General features: G+C 35.7%; 1 protein-coding gene across 1 annotated transcript; it reads right to left on the reverse strand.

Moving 5' to 3' along the window:
* Window positions 1-9,435: 9,435 nt before the first annotated feature.
* Window positions 9,436-9,888, reverse strand: LOC115632731 (suppressor of kinetochore protein 1). Its single transcript, XM_030529977.1, has one exon. It carries the CDS (start codon window positions 9,886-9,888, stop codon window positions 9,436-9,438), a length of 453 nt encoding a protein of 150 aa, XP_030385837.1.
* Between the last annotated feature and the right edge of the window lie 4,955 nt (window positions 9,889-14,843).

Here is a 14,843-nt window from a genome sequence, read left to right on the forward strand (position 1 = left end):
GCCAAATTAGGACACACATATGTCATGGTTTGCTCGAAGCGCCACAGGAACATGCTTAGAACATTTTTATCTTTATATTTTCAATTTCATTGGATTACCATGATATATCTTTATACTGAACCATATAAAATATATATTATTTGACTCTCCTAGTATTTGGCATGAGTTTTGAATTCATTATACTATACATCCTTAATTAATATTATAAATAGTGTTAATAAGTAGCCAACATTCACTTCGTTAGCTGAAACATATTAAATTTAATCCAAAAGTACGTTAAATATTCAAAAACAATTACACTTGTGCTCTAAGTTGATTATTCTGTGTAGATATTTTCATTTATTGTTTATAGGATCAGCTTTTCTTCTCAAAAGATGAATCCATTTGAAAAACTCTTACAAAATTTGTAAGAAAGTGCAGGTAGATATTATTTCATTTACACGATCTTTATAATCTAAAATTCAATGAAAAGTGCCATTTGTTATAAATATGAATAATTCAAACATTTTAATTTTTATGATGTTTACTTAAGTTGAAAGATTGACTCTTTTAAATGTGCGTATTGGGGTCACTTCCATTTGCTTTCTTACAATTTATAAAGTGTACATGAAATATTCCCAGTCTCTCTGTACGTGTACACACCCATATATACATGTGTAAGTGCGTTTTTGGATTTGGAACCCCATTGACTAGCTGCCTAACCAACAGCAGGTCTGGGAGACTCTGCGGCCTGGCTTGGATAAGTCAATTAATCGCCTAAAGTGCGCGGCAATATTTTAGGGCATAGAAACCGCGACAACCGCCAAAAACGGCGTCAAAGTCAACGGGGGCCACAAACGTCTCCCGGCGTCTCGACATCTCAACTAGCCACAATAAATTGGTAGGATGGATAGTGTACTCGTAGCTGCCTAGATGGCCTCTTTGAATGCGAGTGCGAGTGAGTGCCAGTTTGGGTTTGGGTTTAGTTTTGGGTTTTTGTTTATTTGTTTGCTTGCCGCTGCCTTTGCTGGCTGGCTGTGGCTGTGCCTGTGGCTGGTCGGTGCCTCGCGCCTTTTTGTTTGTTTTGTGATGTTGATGAATGTTGTAGCTGATTCAGTAGTTGTTGTTGTTGTTGTACAACAACAACATACAACATTTGCTTAGCCGAGAATGTTGAGTGTTTTTGTTGTTGTTTTGTTTTCATCATTTGATGTTTTAATGTTTTCATTTGTTTTTTCGGCATTTTCCTTGCGTGCTGTGTGTGTTTTGATATATGTTCCGTCACATTTCAAGCAGCCCACTTAACCTCGTGATTGATATGTTGCAATAATTCTTATCAAATAATAAAATGTAAAAGACCACTGACCGCACCAACAAAGGCAGCCAATGCGTGCATGAAATATTGTGGCAAGCCACAAAACGCGGTGCGGTTCCCAAGCACTGCAACCAAAAAACACACACACCCAGAGAGACGCAAACTGAGGCAACACATTTGGGGGCATAGCCGAAAATAAGCGAGAAAAAGCTCAATAAAAAAATTTAACCCATTAAAGACGTAATTCATAATAACTATTAAATGTAAAATCTATAAATTATTAGAATGTTCTGGTGGGGTCTGTGGATCGACTGGTCCTTTTATATGTATTTTGAAGGAAGTGTGTCGGCACAGGTTATCTTGCCGTCTGGAGTCAACTGTGGTCCTTCGTAGTCAGAATAACAGTGTTTTTTCTGCCCTTTTCATTTGGAGGTGTAACTTTTGTTATGTTTAGTTTACAGGCTTTAAGGCTTTCACGCGCAACCATGGTGAGGTACTTATTGTCCATAGTCCAATAGTAATGGGTAATACTCTTGGGAAACCATTCCTAAGGTCATTAGTTCCACCAGGTGGTATCAAGGGGCCTTTAAAAAACCAATGACCTTACACCCTAAATTCTTGTTGAATAGTTTTAAAATGTCGGTTAAAAAATGTTTTTATTTATATTTTAAAAATTCAAAATGCCGGAACCTATAAAGCTATTCACATTTCAAAACTATGGCACATATTTCCTTGTCTTAAATATTCAAAAATTATAAATTTAAATTTAGTCAAAAGTTTGTCAAAGTTCATCTTATAGTACTTTTATAACACTTTTAACTCTCACCTAACAAATATTAACATTTTTATTAAAACCCTATTTTAATCCGGTATCTGCCAGTGACGGGTTAAGCTTCGCACATTGCCTCAAAACCTAAGCCAAGCTATACAAACAGCAATACATACATACTTCATTTCCAAAATTTGCCCCCAAGTCATGCGTACGTGTGTAATTCTCACTTTGTAAACAATATTAAGAAATATTAATTTTCATTTATCATTTTGATTGAGCGATCAAGCAAATGGCCAACAACGAAATGTAGCCAAAAAGTATTTGTTTTTTTTTTATTTTGTTTTTTGTGCTTTCTCGTGTGATTTCTTTATTATGATAACTGCGTTTTTTTCTTCTCTCAAAGTTATTTGGTTTGTTTTAATGGTTGCGCGCTCTCTCTTGATTTATGATCGAGGGGCCGACAAAAAAATCATTTCTTGATGGCCTGCTCCGCCTCAGCCGGCTCTTACCCTTGCTTGGGATAAGGTGTCGAAACTGGAACTCTGGGAATCTCACAATCAAGTTGAATGGCACTCGTTGCATGCCGCTCAAGTGTACCCGCCCGCCTTTCCACTTGAGGCAGCGACTTTTGTCCACTTGGCAACGCGCATACACAATGTATTGCCCATTTTTGTTGTTGTTGTTGTTGTTGGTATGATTCTTTTGTGGCTCTTAACTTAATTATGCCCACCAAATAGGCGTAAAATTTGCCTAGGGTAGGATTTAAAGCTGCTCTGCCGCCTGTTTCCCACATAAGCTGCTTAACAACCCTCCAAAATAGAGTACACTTAGAGAAACTCAGCTGTAATTAGACAATATTATATTCATTGATGAATAATACTTTCTTGCGAGTTGTGGTCGAACAAGCATCAAATTCGATCACAGGCCATAAAAAGTAAAGCTTTGCCAAATCAATAACTTAATTTTTGCATAGAATTATTAAAGAAAAACTAAAGTCATGTGAACTCGTAGTGATATTAAAGACAGTTGAAGAATGTGAAAAAATTAAGTAAAGAATATACTTGTAGAATTGTTATTCGTCAGAGTTGAGAAAGTTCTCAAACCTCTATCGATTTATTATTAAAGCACCATTAATTAAAATTAGACATATTTAATGCCATTTCCTAAATAGTTTGATCTTGTTCCAAGCGGCTACCTTTAAGAAAATTGTGTGAAATGGACGGATACAAATTTCTCCTTGCACAGAATGCGTAAACTGACAAGATATTTATAATTGTTTAGGGCCATACTTATTAGTGCTGAATAAATTTCATGGTTCGACCTGCATTCCACTTGCACGGCAGCATTTTTAAAACAGGCCTTGCAGTCTCCCTGGTATACACTTACTATATGAGATCAGAATTGAAGAAAGAATCGATATAGACATGACCGACTGTATGAACATCGATAACTAAGTATAACAGCTAGAGGCACCAAACGCTGTGTCATATTTATCCCCATTCATATATAATCTCATTAGTTAATATACTTGTAGGAACGATCGGTTATTATTTATGTTATAAGTGATCTTGATAAGCCAATAGTAATGTACCATATTTTATTGCTGCGTCAACATGAATAGCTTATATGATAAAGCTCCCAAAGGAATGGTTGGTGAACAAATATTAGTTTTGGGGGTTTGTGAGAGAAGGGAACGGTACGGGGTGTACAAGATATGTAATTGCATGACATTAACGAGAGCTATTCATTCATAACAAATCACATAATATGCTTAGAAATTGGCTTGTTTTTTAGTTTCTTAGTGAAAACATTTCAATTTGAAACTGTCTAAGCATTTAACACCTGAAATTAATTTAATATTATTAATAATATCATATATGATATATGCTTAAAGTATTAAAGAATTCTCTCAGTGTATGTATGTAATATATGAATAAGTGTGTGCGAGTATAAATGAGGGGTGGGCGGCATTTTCTAAAGGCTCTGACATGGTCGGGGATTTGAGTTGTTGGGTGGGCCCCCGGCACCTTTTCAACCAGTTTGACTAACAAATGCTGCAAGCGTGCAAATTAAAATTCGGTTTTTGTGGTTTTCACTTGCATAACACACACGAACGCATACACACGCACACGCACACGCACACACATGCACACCACCACAGCAATGCCAACAGCCAAACAACATGCACACACAAACACACAAAAGGGGGGGGAGCGAGTACACATGTGCTCTATAATTTATTTTGACATGTTTGCCAACATTTCAATTGATTTTATTGTTGCACAAATAAAATATAATAAAATACGGCATAGCATTGGGAGCAAAAAACTGAAATGTATCACAATTATATATTGTTGGGCAAGCCAACGAATGCGGCTCTGTCGCCGGTGACTGACGCGTCAGTCCCTCGAGAGCAGTTGCTCTGCTATTGTTGTTGTTGCTGTTGCTGTTGTTGTATTTGCTATTGAAATATGAGCCACTTGCACACTCAATTCACTCATAAATATATAATAACAAGTTGTAACTGCAACAAAGCCCTCCTCGAGCTGAACTTTGCCCGCACTTGCACCCTCGTTCTAGCCTCCTCTCTATGGTCACTGTGTTTGCATGGCAATGTCAAAAACCACAAAGCAGACAGCCTCCCAGCCATCTCTCCATGGAACGCCCTTCCTCACTCCCTCCTTTAACCCGCCCACTTACTGCACACAGTTAAATAGTTTTGCGGATTTGTAAATTAACAAATTGAATTTAACGCGCGACTGGCTGATGACGATAGCTGCAACACCAACAACACCACCAACAACAACAGTGGCAACAATGTAGGTTGCCAATTGCCATTCAGGGGTTAGTTTTAAACTTTATAGTCATTTGCATACTTTTTTGAACTTTTTTTTATTATTATATTCTGTTGTGCATTTTTTTCTATGTCGGCCGCCCGCCCGTCCGCTCGTCTGTCAAAAATTGAACATTTTTGCATGTTTGTTCGCATTTGGCGATAATCATCGCGGGCCCGCGTTGACAAATTGCTGCAATTGTTGTTAATGATTAGGCGAAAGTGTGTTGTACAAATTATCGTTATCTACGGCTATATAACATCGTACCCTATGTGAACGAGTATATGTTGTTGTGTGCGGCCAGTCAGTTTGGCGCTAACGTTTTTTGTCAATGCTCTCTGATTGCGGCAGGTGCAGAGGCTTATTAAGTGCTTGATCTATTGTTGTTAGACATTTAACCCAGCTGTAGGTTTTTTGAAAAGAATACTTCAATTAGCCGATAGAGGGGGAGTATCTTGTATCTAACCGGAACAGTGAATGTTGATTATTTTGTGCTTTGAAAATATCCAGTCCTTCTATCGTTTGATAACAAACGCTTTTAAACACATTAATAAGAGAAAGCCCACATTTAGATTTATATTGTTCACATCGTTAGCAGTGCTACAAAATGTTCTTCACTTGGCAAATATGTATACGTAATTCTTTAAAAAAGGAATCAAAAAAATTAAATATAAAAAGCATGCATGACATCTCGATTCATCTTGTGTGTTAGGTTGATTAATAGAATACAAAAAGGGTAAGAAATTGGGTATCTTAGTTATAAATAGCTTACCAAATGAGCTATCCTTGCCAGAGATGCTCAATAAAACCACCAGAAATGTTCCCAGTTTCTTTTAAACATGTGAACTAACAGATATTTAGGAATTAAAAATGGGAAATAAATTTTGGTTGGTGTTCAATATTAAAATCTTATAATCAAAATTGACTGGTTGGTGAGTCTGACAACTCGCATTAAGAAAATTAAATTTCACTTAGATCCATTTCACGCAAAAATACTTAAGTTTATAAGGGAATAGTATTTGGTTAAACTTTCAAAATGTCCTACAAAGAAATAATCTGAGAAAAGCTCATATGAAGAAAAAGAATTCGAAGACAATTAATTATAAAATCCATTTAATGATGGGACTGTAAAACATGAACACCCTTTAAACTAAGCAGACACACAAAATCCAGAAACTTAGTAAACCCCATTAATACTACAATGTTAGGCAAATCGAACCACTTCTGATATGATTTCTTTCGAAAAAAAATTCTAAGATAATTTGTTATCTTTAATTAACTTATGTATAACATTACAAATATCAAATTATGTTTTCCATGCATATATAATACAAGTATAAATGCAGGTATCTTTAAATACATAGTTGCATTCACAGTTCACAAAAATCGACTTGGGAACTACTTATAAATAAGTCTGAATAACATACTTTATACCAAAACCGCTACAAAATTATTATACAACATAACTTTACGAAAGTCGAACAAAAAATATGCAAGAACAATATACGACTGCATACAGTTTTCTCTAACGTTAATTAGGATAGGTTTTCCAAACTGCAGAAATTGCGTTCCTACAATGATTATTACGTTCTAAAAACCTGAAAGATTGACAGAAATTAAGTCAATCGAAAAATTTAGGAATTAGGGAAAATTATTTTCAATTAGTGTTGTTATTTTCAAGGGCTGTGATTTTCATATTGCTTAAAAATAGAAAGGCTAGAATAGTTTTTTCTAAATGTATGTAGAATCTATGCAATATCTCTATTTAAAGTAGCAAAGATATAATCCCTTATCTCCTTCGTTAAACCCACAAAATTGTACAATTCTATTTAAATAATAGCAACAGGTCTTTCTACAAAATACATTATCCCATTATATTATTAATTTGATGTGAACTATTCTATCAATTATATAAATGTGTGATTTGTAACTGGATATAAAATCTAAAGAAATAAATTTTCTATGCTTTGGCAGAAAATGTAATAGAAAGTCTGTTCTCCAACTAATCAGATATAAGTATTTCTTTACTAGAAATGTAAAAAGTTAACGTTGAAATTTTTCTGCACAAAAACTTTAAAAACCAAATTTCCATTCATCCAAGTTGTGATACCATCTTCTTGACAATATTTAGGTCATTTAGATATCGAACGTGCTCGGCATTCTCAAATAGCGCAGTTTTTACGAAAGAATGTTGTTACCCAAAAGCAGATGCAATTTCTAGATGCGTAAAACTTTTGGCCAAACTCTCGAAATGTGAGCTTTGATTTTGTTTTTCTTTATTTTATTTGCCAAAGTGAAATAAAAATTCTTCTGAGCGTGTGTGTGAGTGAATATTTTAAAGCAAACAATTTGCATGTAAATATGTACAAAAGTTGTAACGTTGTGTGTGAGTGTTTGTGTGTATTTGTACAACCATATGTGTGAGATTTGTGTATGTGTGTGTGTGTGTGTATTTATATGCCTGTCAAAATATTCGACATTATTTTGCAACAAACAGCAAGCAGAAAATATGCATTTTTGAATTTTCATTTCCATTTGCGCATTTTTATTTTGTTTACTTTGCCAACTTTCCGCAGCAGCTGAGGAGTAAGAAGAAAAAAGGCAAGAAAAACATGAGCACTTTTCATTTATATATTGCGCTTTGTGTGTGTCTGTGTGTGTGTGTGTCGCTCCCCGTACTACTCCCTCTTCTCTTTCACTCTACTTGTATGTCTGTGAGTGCGAGTGAGTGTGTGTGTGTGTGTGTGCCTGGCTCTGTGTATCCTTCGGTGCGTTCGTTGGTTCGCCTGACTGAAATTTGCATAAAATGCAAATGATGCCAACGCAGCCAGCGGCAGAGCCGAAAATGTTGACGCCAACGTTCCAACGTTGGGCATCAGCGACGCCACCACCAGTGTGGCTTTTTTGGTCCTTTGCGATATCATATTTATTAAAAGGATTATTGGTGCTTCACTGGCATATCCTGTTAGTGCTGCTGTTGCTTTTGCTTTTGCTACTCGCACCTCCCCCCACGATCCGTTGTCCACCTGCCATGGCGCCTGGCATGCAAATGAGGCTGAAGCTGCTGCTGCTGTTGCTGCTATCGTCCAATGGTTCAGAAATATGTTGAACAGCAGCTTTTTTTCACTTTTATTCAGTTTTTTGCTTTCGTTCTCGAGCATTGCGCCATATTTGATTTAAACGTTAACGCCAAATTGTTCAAAGCGTTGTAAAAATGCATGAAAATTAAAAATACAATTAAAAGGCAGCCCTTCTGTTTTCTTTCACCTCTATTTTATGTTCTTTTTTTTTGTGCTGCTACGATTTCACAGAAATCTTCGCCATTTCACACGATTAACTTAACGCCTTGGAATTTGACTTTGACGCCATCTCCACCGCCATGTCCAGCCATGGCGCTATCTTTTGACTTAGCGCTTTGTTACTATTTTCTATTTACTTTATCTTTTCCCACCTTTGAACTTGGCTTAATTCTAATGAAGTTCAACATTTGGTTTTACGATATTGGCTTAGCCTTTATGGTGGTTGATTGGCGTGAAGCGCCTTTGTGGGAACTCGACAGCTTCTAGGTGCTAAATAATTGCACCACTTCTGCCAGGACCTGCATCTGGCGTCAGAGCGCTACATGAGTTGCTGAGGTGAAGAAAAAAATACTCGTACCTGTCAATTTTTTCACAGAAACCTGTTTCATGTTCGCTGTTCAAACTGAGTATTTCGTTGCCTTAAAAGTTGATTTCACTAATGCAACCTAAAAGGCTGGAGTGCTCCAATAATTTATGCTTTACTAAGCTCGCTTAGCTTATTTTTTCGATTGATTAATGTTCCCAATTGAAGCAATTACCATATCCTAATTCACCTCTAGAGTTATAGCAAATAACGAATAATGTTTCCAAGTACATAAGTTGTAAAATGATTGAACATCTATTATTACAATATATACTTTTTCATCTTAATAGGGTTTTGATTGCTTGTGGAACTGTGTTTAGGTATTGAATCTAGAACCAACACTTTTAACCTTTCGTATATGGGGATATATTAAGACAAAGGTTCGATGAAAACTGTATAGAAAAGAAAAAATTGGGTTTTATTATTTAAAGAAACGGTTTTATTGCTAATTCAAATATATAATCAAGAACATGATATTTGATACTTCTCAGTACTGATGAATTTAAGGCCGCTATATCTGCTCAATTATTTAATTTTTTTTTTTATTGTACATATACATAGATTTACTTTGACATTCGACCTTTTTTCATTTTGGAAGAATTGCTTTTTTAATTGTGTAAGAAATCACATTTTCATCCTTTGCAGTAAATGTAAATAAAGTGTATTATCTTGGAACCGAATATTGAACTCATAGCTAAGAATTAGGAATAGGGCAAGAGACAGACTTCAATATGGTTAAAAATTAGTATTAATCATACAATATTTGTGTTTGAAAATAAAACATCTAAATAAATTGAGATAAGCAAACAGTTCAAGCAGCGGATCCACAGCTCTTTTTTTTTTTTGGAGACAATAAACTTCGTTTTTTACGACTATTCTTCTTCCTCATCATCGGGCGGTAAGTCATTTTCTTCACCGAAGAGCTTTCGAACATCCTCGAGGTTGTTGCAGGCATTAATCTTGTTGGCCACATGCTGGGCTGTCGCCTCCACAAGGCTTTTGATTTCCAAATAGCTGGCGGCTTTCATCAGATCATAGATGAGTTCACTTTCCTCCAGCTCTGGCAGTGTGGCCATAAGCAAGATAGACAGCTGCATGCTTTCCAGTTCAGTATCCTGTTTCTCTATCGCTTCGCACCATTTGATCACGAACTCAAGGATTTGCGAAGAAACGTAAGGCAATGGAATAACGATGTCTGTATCGCTAAAATGTTCGCAAGCAAGCGAATTGCGAATGGTGGCCATTTGGAGACAGAGATGCACAGGAATTTTGTGTAGGACATCTTCGGAAGTGCGCAGACTGACCAGATTTTGACAATCAGACATATTACTGCTATGTAAATTTTAATTGGGACGTGTCTCTCAACAGTTTGGGGGAAATTATTGACTAGTTTGTCAAGTCAAGATGTTGAGTTTCAAAATTACATATCAAGTTCAGTTCAGCCACGTTGTAGCTCAAAACTGGCGTTTAAATCTGCAACCAGACATTTTTATAACATTTCGTGGATTTCAGCCCATGAAGTGGCCATATAGTAACAGAATACTACAGTAACATAAAGTTTTTTTTTGGGCTGCACCTATGAAGGTAAAATGGAAGTGAAAAACGCTCCCAGATTCGAATCACGCCGCACCCATCAGGATAAGAGCATTATTACAAAAATGTCAATGTTATCATAAAATTAAATAATTGTCCAACCTAGGACAGATCTTAAATAAAAAATAAAGATTTAGAAAAAAAATTTTATTATTTCCCATAAATATCCGCTGTTTGAAAGTAAGGTTATCTTATAAAGGAATTGAAGGGTTTTTTATGCAACGATTTATTTAAATTTGAGAAAAATGAAGCTATTCGCGAAGTATATTTTATTTATACAATGGGTTCGCTTTCCATTTCAATAATAAGGCTGTTTACAGTTTGTATTGGAACGTGGCATTTGAACAACTGCTACAAGTTTTTCCACATACGCCGGCGTTCATCATTTATGAACAATAATAACTCATCCGTTTTGATACAAATTTGATGGAAATGCCGACAAATTCTATTATTGCGTTAACTGAACGAATCTAAAACTAGTTCCATTATTTTGAAAGCAGTTGTACTAATATTAATCGTATTATTTAGTTACTTGTAGAGTAAATATAGGATTAGATATTCTTCTATGTTCATCCATAAACAAAATTATCATTTCCAGCATCAAACACTTGTGGGATAATACACACTTCTACAATTGATTCGACGACAACTAACATTTACTGCAACATTTCGAAACAAATTCAGATATTAGATGATGTCGTGTAGTTATAGGAAACAGTATGAAAATTAGCGCGAAGAAAATAATAATATGTGGGTTCAAATGTTCAATCAGCATGCCACGCTTTTATACAACTTCAATCAGTACACCCTTCACCTAAAGAAAGGAGGAAGAATATCGATATTATTTTATATACCGGTATATATAAATATACTGCGATTAGCATGCCCATCAAATACTAATTGCCCATCTCCATTCAAATTTTTTAAGATCGATTTTAACTTCAATGGCAATAACTTATAAAGTTAACAACAATTTTTAATCAAATCACATTTATTTTGTTTCTAATACATTCAACTCTAATACCAATCAATACCTTTTAAATCTATTACCAATATAGGTACAAGTATGTACTTATTTTTAAATAACTGGAATAAAATAGTGATTTTTTTAATGAATTTCTAACAGCCGTGCTATTTGTTGGATTTGATTCAGTCGGTCGTTTTACATGAGTTACCACTTTCAGATGTTCGTGATGGGAAAATTTGATTCAATTTGTTAACTAGCCATAGCCTATAGATTTCTTTGAAATCGTGAAACACAACTTTGTCTAAATTTATCCAAATTTTGATTCGATGCAACTCAAGACGTGTTTTTACTGGTTAGTTTATTTTTTTACATATTAATCTAATAATATCAAAACTAATTCTTCACGCTATACGTAGCTTTCTTAGGGAATATATTTTTTGTTAATCTAGGGACGCTATTCAATGTATTACTTCAATGCAGTACTTCAAGCTGCTTTTCCAATTCGTTCTTTTGTACCTTTTAAATTAATTGCGTTTTATATTTTCCTTGGCCAATACTTTAAGCTGTCTTTAAAGTGTGCACGGAAATTCTTCATTACTATGTCAATTCCCATACGACGACTTTAATACACATATACCGTATTATGTATGCATGTACATGGAACAACCCCTCACTCACTCAATTCAAATTACTCATACGACGCGTGCAACATTCAAGTCACAGCGATAGCAATACGAGCTCCTTGCCACATGGAAAACACCCACAACGTGCACTAACACCGCCAATTTGACGCCGCCAATATGTGAAAGACCGGCACACATATGGCCGACAGTCAGCCTCTCTATTTATGTACGTACATTTGTATGCATGTATGGGAGTGTGTGTGTGTGTGTGTGTGTGTGTGTGTGCCCTCTGCTTTTTGCCGCTCCCGCCTGCCGACGCCCATGAATGGACTGACACTTCTACCATTTTACGAAAATGTTAAAGTATCAAAATCATTGGAATTGCGTTGAGAATGTTTGACAGTTCATAAATGCTCGGCGCTTGACTTGCATAAATATTTTTCACAACCATCCTCTCCTCCCTCTCCGTACGCGTAGGGAGCACGATAAGTTGGCAAGGGAAGCAGGGTGGGGAGCAACGAGCGAGGAGCGAGGAGCGACGAGTGACGCGTGCAACGGAGCATGTGTGGTGAGCATCACTTAAAAAGTTGTCGCCGATGTTCTTGTTGTTTATGCTGCTGCTGCTGCTGCCTCAAAATCAAAATGCGAAAAGTCAAACAAACGTCCAAGCGGCGCCAAAGAGAGCGTCGAGAGAGGGGTCGGTCGGTTGGTTGGTCGTCGTGATGGCGGCGGTCTCAGTCTCGACAGCTTGATGCATTGCTTTTTACAGTTTTTCAGACGCTTGACTGGCATAGCTCGACATTTTCTCTGTCCTCTTTTTTTTTTTGTTATTATTTTCTTACTTTTCCCCAATGGCTTTGGTTGCCATTTTGTTTTAAAAGCCATAAAAAAAAGCAGCAAAACATTGTTTTTTTTTGCTTCTGTTGTTGTTGTTTGGTCGTCATCGTTGACTTCTTTTTATGACCAACAGTGCGCGGCATTTTTGTTTTCTTGCTGTTGTTGTTATTGTTGCTCTGCGTCGGCGCTCTGCTCGAAGTGCTCAGAAATTGTGACTCGAAAACAACTACTCGAGTGACTCGAAACACTCACTCATAAAAAGGGGGCGGTGCTTAAATATGGCGTGTGAGTAAGCCGTGTGTGTGTGTGTGAATTTATGTCTGTAACAGGGTGTTTCATGAATTCCTCGCTTTAGGCGGCACATTTTCAGCTGCTCTGCTGCTGCAAAAACAGCTGTTGGTCTTGGTAAGGCGGCCGGTTCGGTCCGGTCCGGTCCCGGCATCGTTTTAGCAGTTGAGTTATGAGCTTGTCCGTCGCAACAGACTAAATACCACAGAGCCTGCAATTGAGGCCTTTAGGCTCTTTGCGCGCACACCATTCGTGGTAGTTCGTGGAAATTCTTTCACAACACTTTGGCGCACGTTCCAAGAGACACGAGCGATAATTTTTCGATGTTAGCGCCAGCTAGAAATTTTTTATACCCACATGTATTTGGCGACGGTAACTGACTAAAATGTTCGCAAAGAAGGCCCAGTAACATTTCTATAAATCGATACAAATAAAAGTAGTACTTAAAACTACTTAATGAAAAGGAAAAATGGGAACATGTTGGTCGAATACTTTAATTGCTGCTGTTTTGTTTATAGTTATTGTGATATGTACTAAATATTTACTGAATTAAACAACTTTTAGATCACATATTCAGATTTTAAAACGTACTGTCAAGATTGTATATACATTTTTTCAGATTTGTTTTTATTTATTTTATTATTTAACACAACATTATTATATAAGTGATCACTCTATCAGAATTTTAAGACTGCAAGTAATTTTAAATCATGCTTATGTGATGATGAATAAGAAAAGAGAGCAGTAATCGCTTTAAGATAAATCGTACATTTTCCCAACGATCTTACTTAAATAATTCCTCCAAAAAGTTGTTTTCTAAAAGAATGTTTTATTTATTAATATAGACCCATAGGCTAATGCTTCTAGTAAAATTCCTTTTTTCATGCAATATTGGTATTAAAGAATACACAACTCTGTAACGAGACGTTTAAGGGTTTCAACAGTCAATAACATCATATAAACAATTTTTATAGAATAAAGAAAATTATAAATATAAATGGCAAACAAATTTAATTACAATAGTAGTGTAAAATCCAAAATAGAGGTTAGAAGCTCTCTGGTCAGGATGGCCGGGGTGTACATACTAAGTATTAAGTTTCAATTAGTAGTATTTTGAGGCTGATGTAAATTAGTATAAGTATTAAGGGCTAGTATATCTTGGTGTTAACTAACAGCTACTGGACGATGTTTTGCAACATTTTTTTTTTTAACTATATATTAGCTGGAGTTGTGGTATATTTATAGCTCAATAATTTCTAACCTGGTCATCTTTAATCACTAGGATAATTAAAAAATATGTACGAGTATATTTTGAAGTTCTAAGCTTACTACTTTTAAGATTATTGTGAAGCTTGAAAAACTTGAGCTTGGTGAGACAGTTTAAAAAAATTTGGTTCAGCAGTCAGAGTTTTATTAGTAAAATTAAATTGTACAATTTTTAATTGTCTAAGAGTTTAGGTTATATTCACAAATTTATTGCTAAGCTTAAAATTTGATTGTATTAGTTTCCTGTCCCGATCAATAACAATTTCAGAAAGTATACGCTCAAATGGTGCATTTTTTAATATAATTAGGATCTAGGCATCGATTTTGAATTTAATGAAATGAAAAATAATAGGCGTGTTAGATATTATTTTAGTCTACAAATTCCCACCAATATTATTAAAAAGTACTTCATAAATTGCACTAGTAATGAATTCTCTAAGCTTGAAACCCTTACACAATGTAGCCCATGAAAGTGTACGTGTGCAGAACTTTGTCACGATTTAAGTAAAACGTATAGAACAGCGGTTAGTGCAATTCATCTTCAATACTAACAATTCACTTCCGCGTATACAGCCATTTCCGCTAAATTTTTCAATAACAATGGCACGGTAGCACAAACACAACAGCAAACAAAGGAGAAGGGCGACAGGGAAAGAGAAAAACGAGTTCAATAAATAATAAGAAACAGTAAAGTCAAAGAAATGCT

This window comes from Scaptodrosophila lebanonensis, unplaced genomic scaffold (genome assembly GCF_003285725.1).
Source record: "Scaptodrosophila lebanonensis strain 11010-0011.00,11010-0021.00 unplaced genomic scaffold, SlebRS2 tig00001415-arrow-pilon, whole genome shotgun sequence".
Classification (NCBI taxonomy): domain Eukaryota; kingdom Metazoa; phylum Arthropoda; class Insecta; order Diptera; family Drosophilidae; genus Scaptodrosophila; species Scaptodrosophila lebanonensis.

Coding starts and splice junctions, on each gene's coding strand:
- LOC115632731 (XM_030529977.1), bottom strand. CDS start 9,888: ATGTCTGATTGTCAAAATCTGGTCAGTCTGCGCACTTCCGAAGATGTC.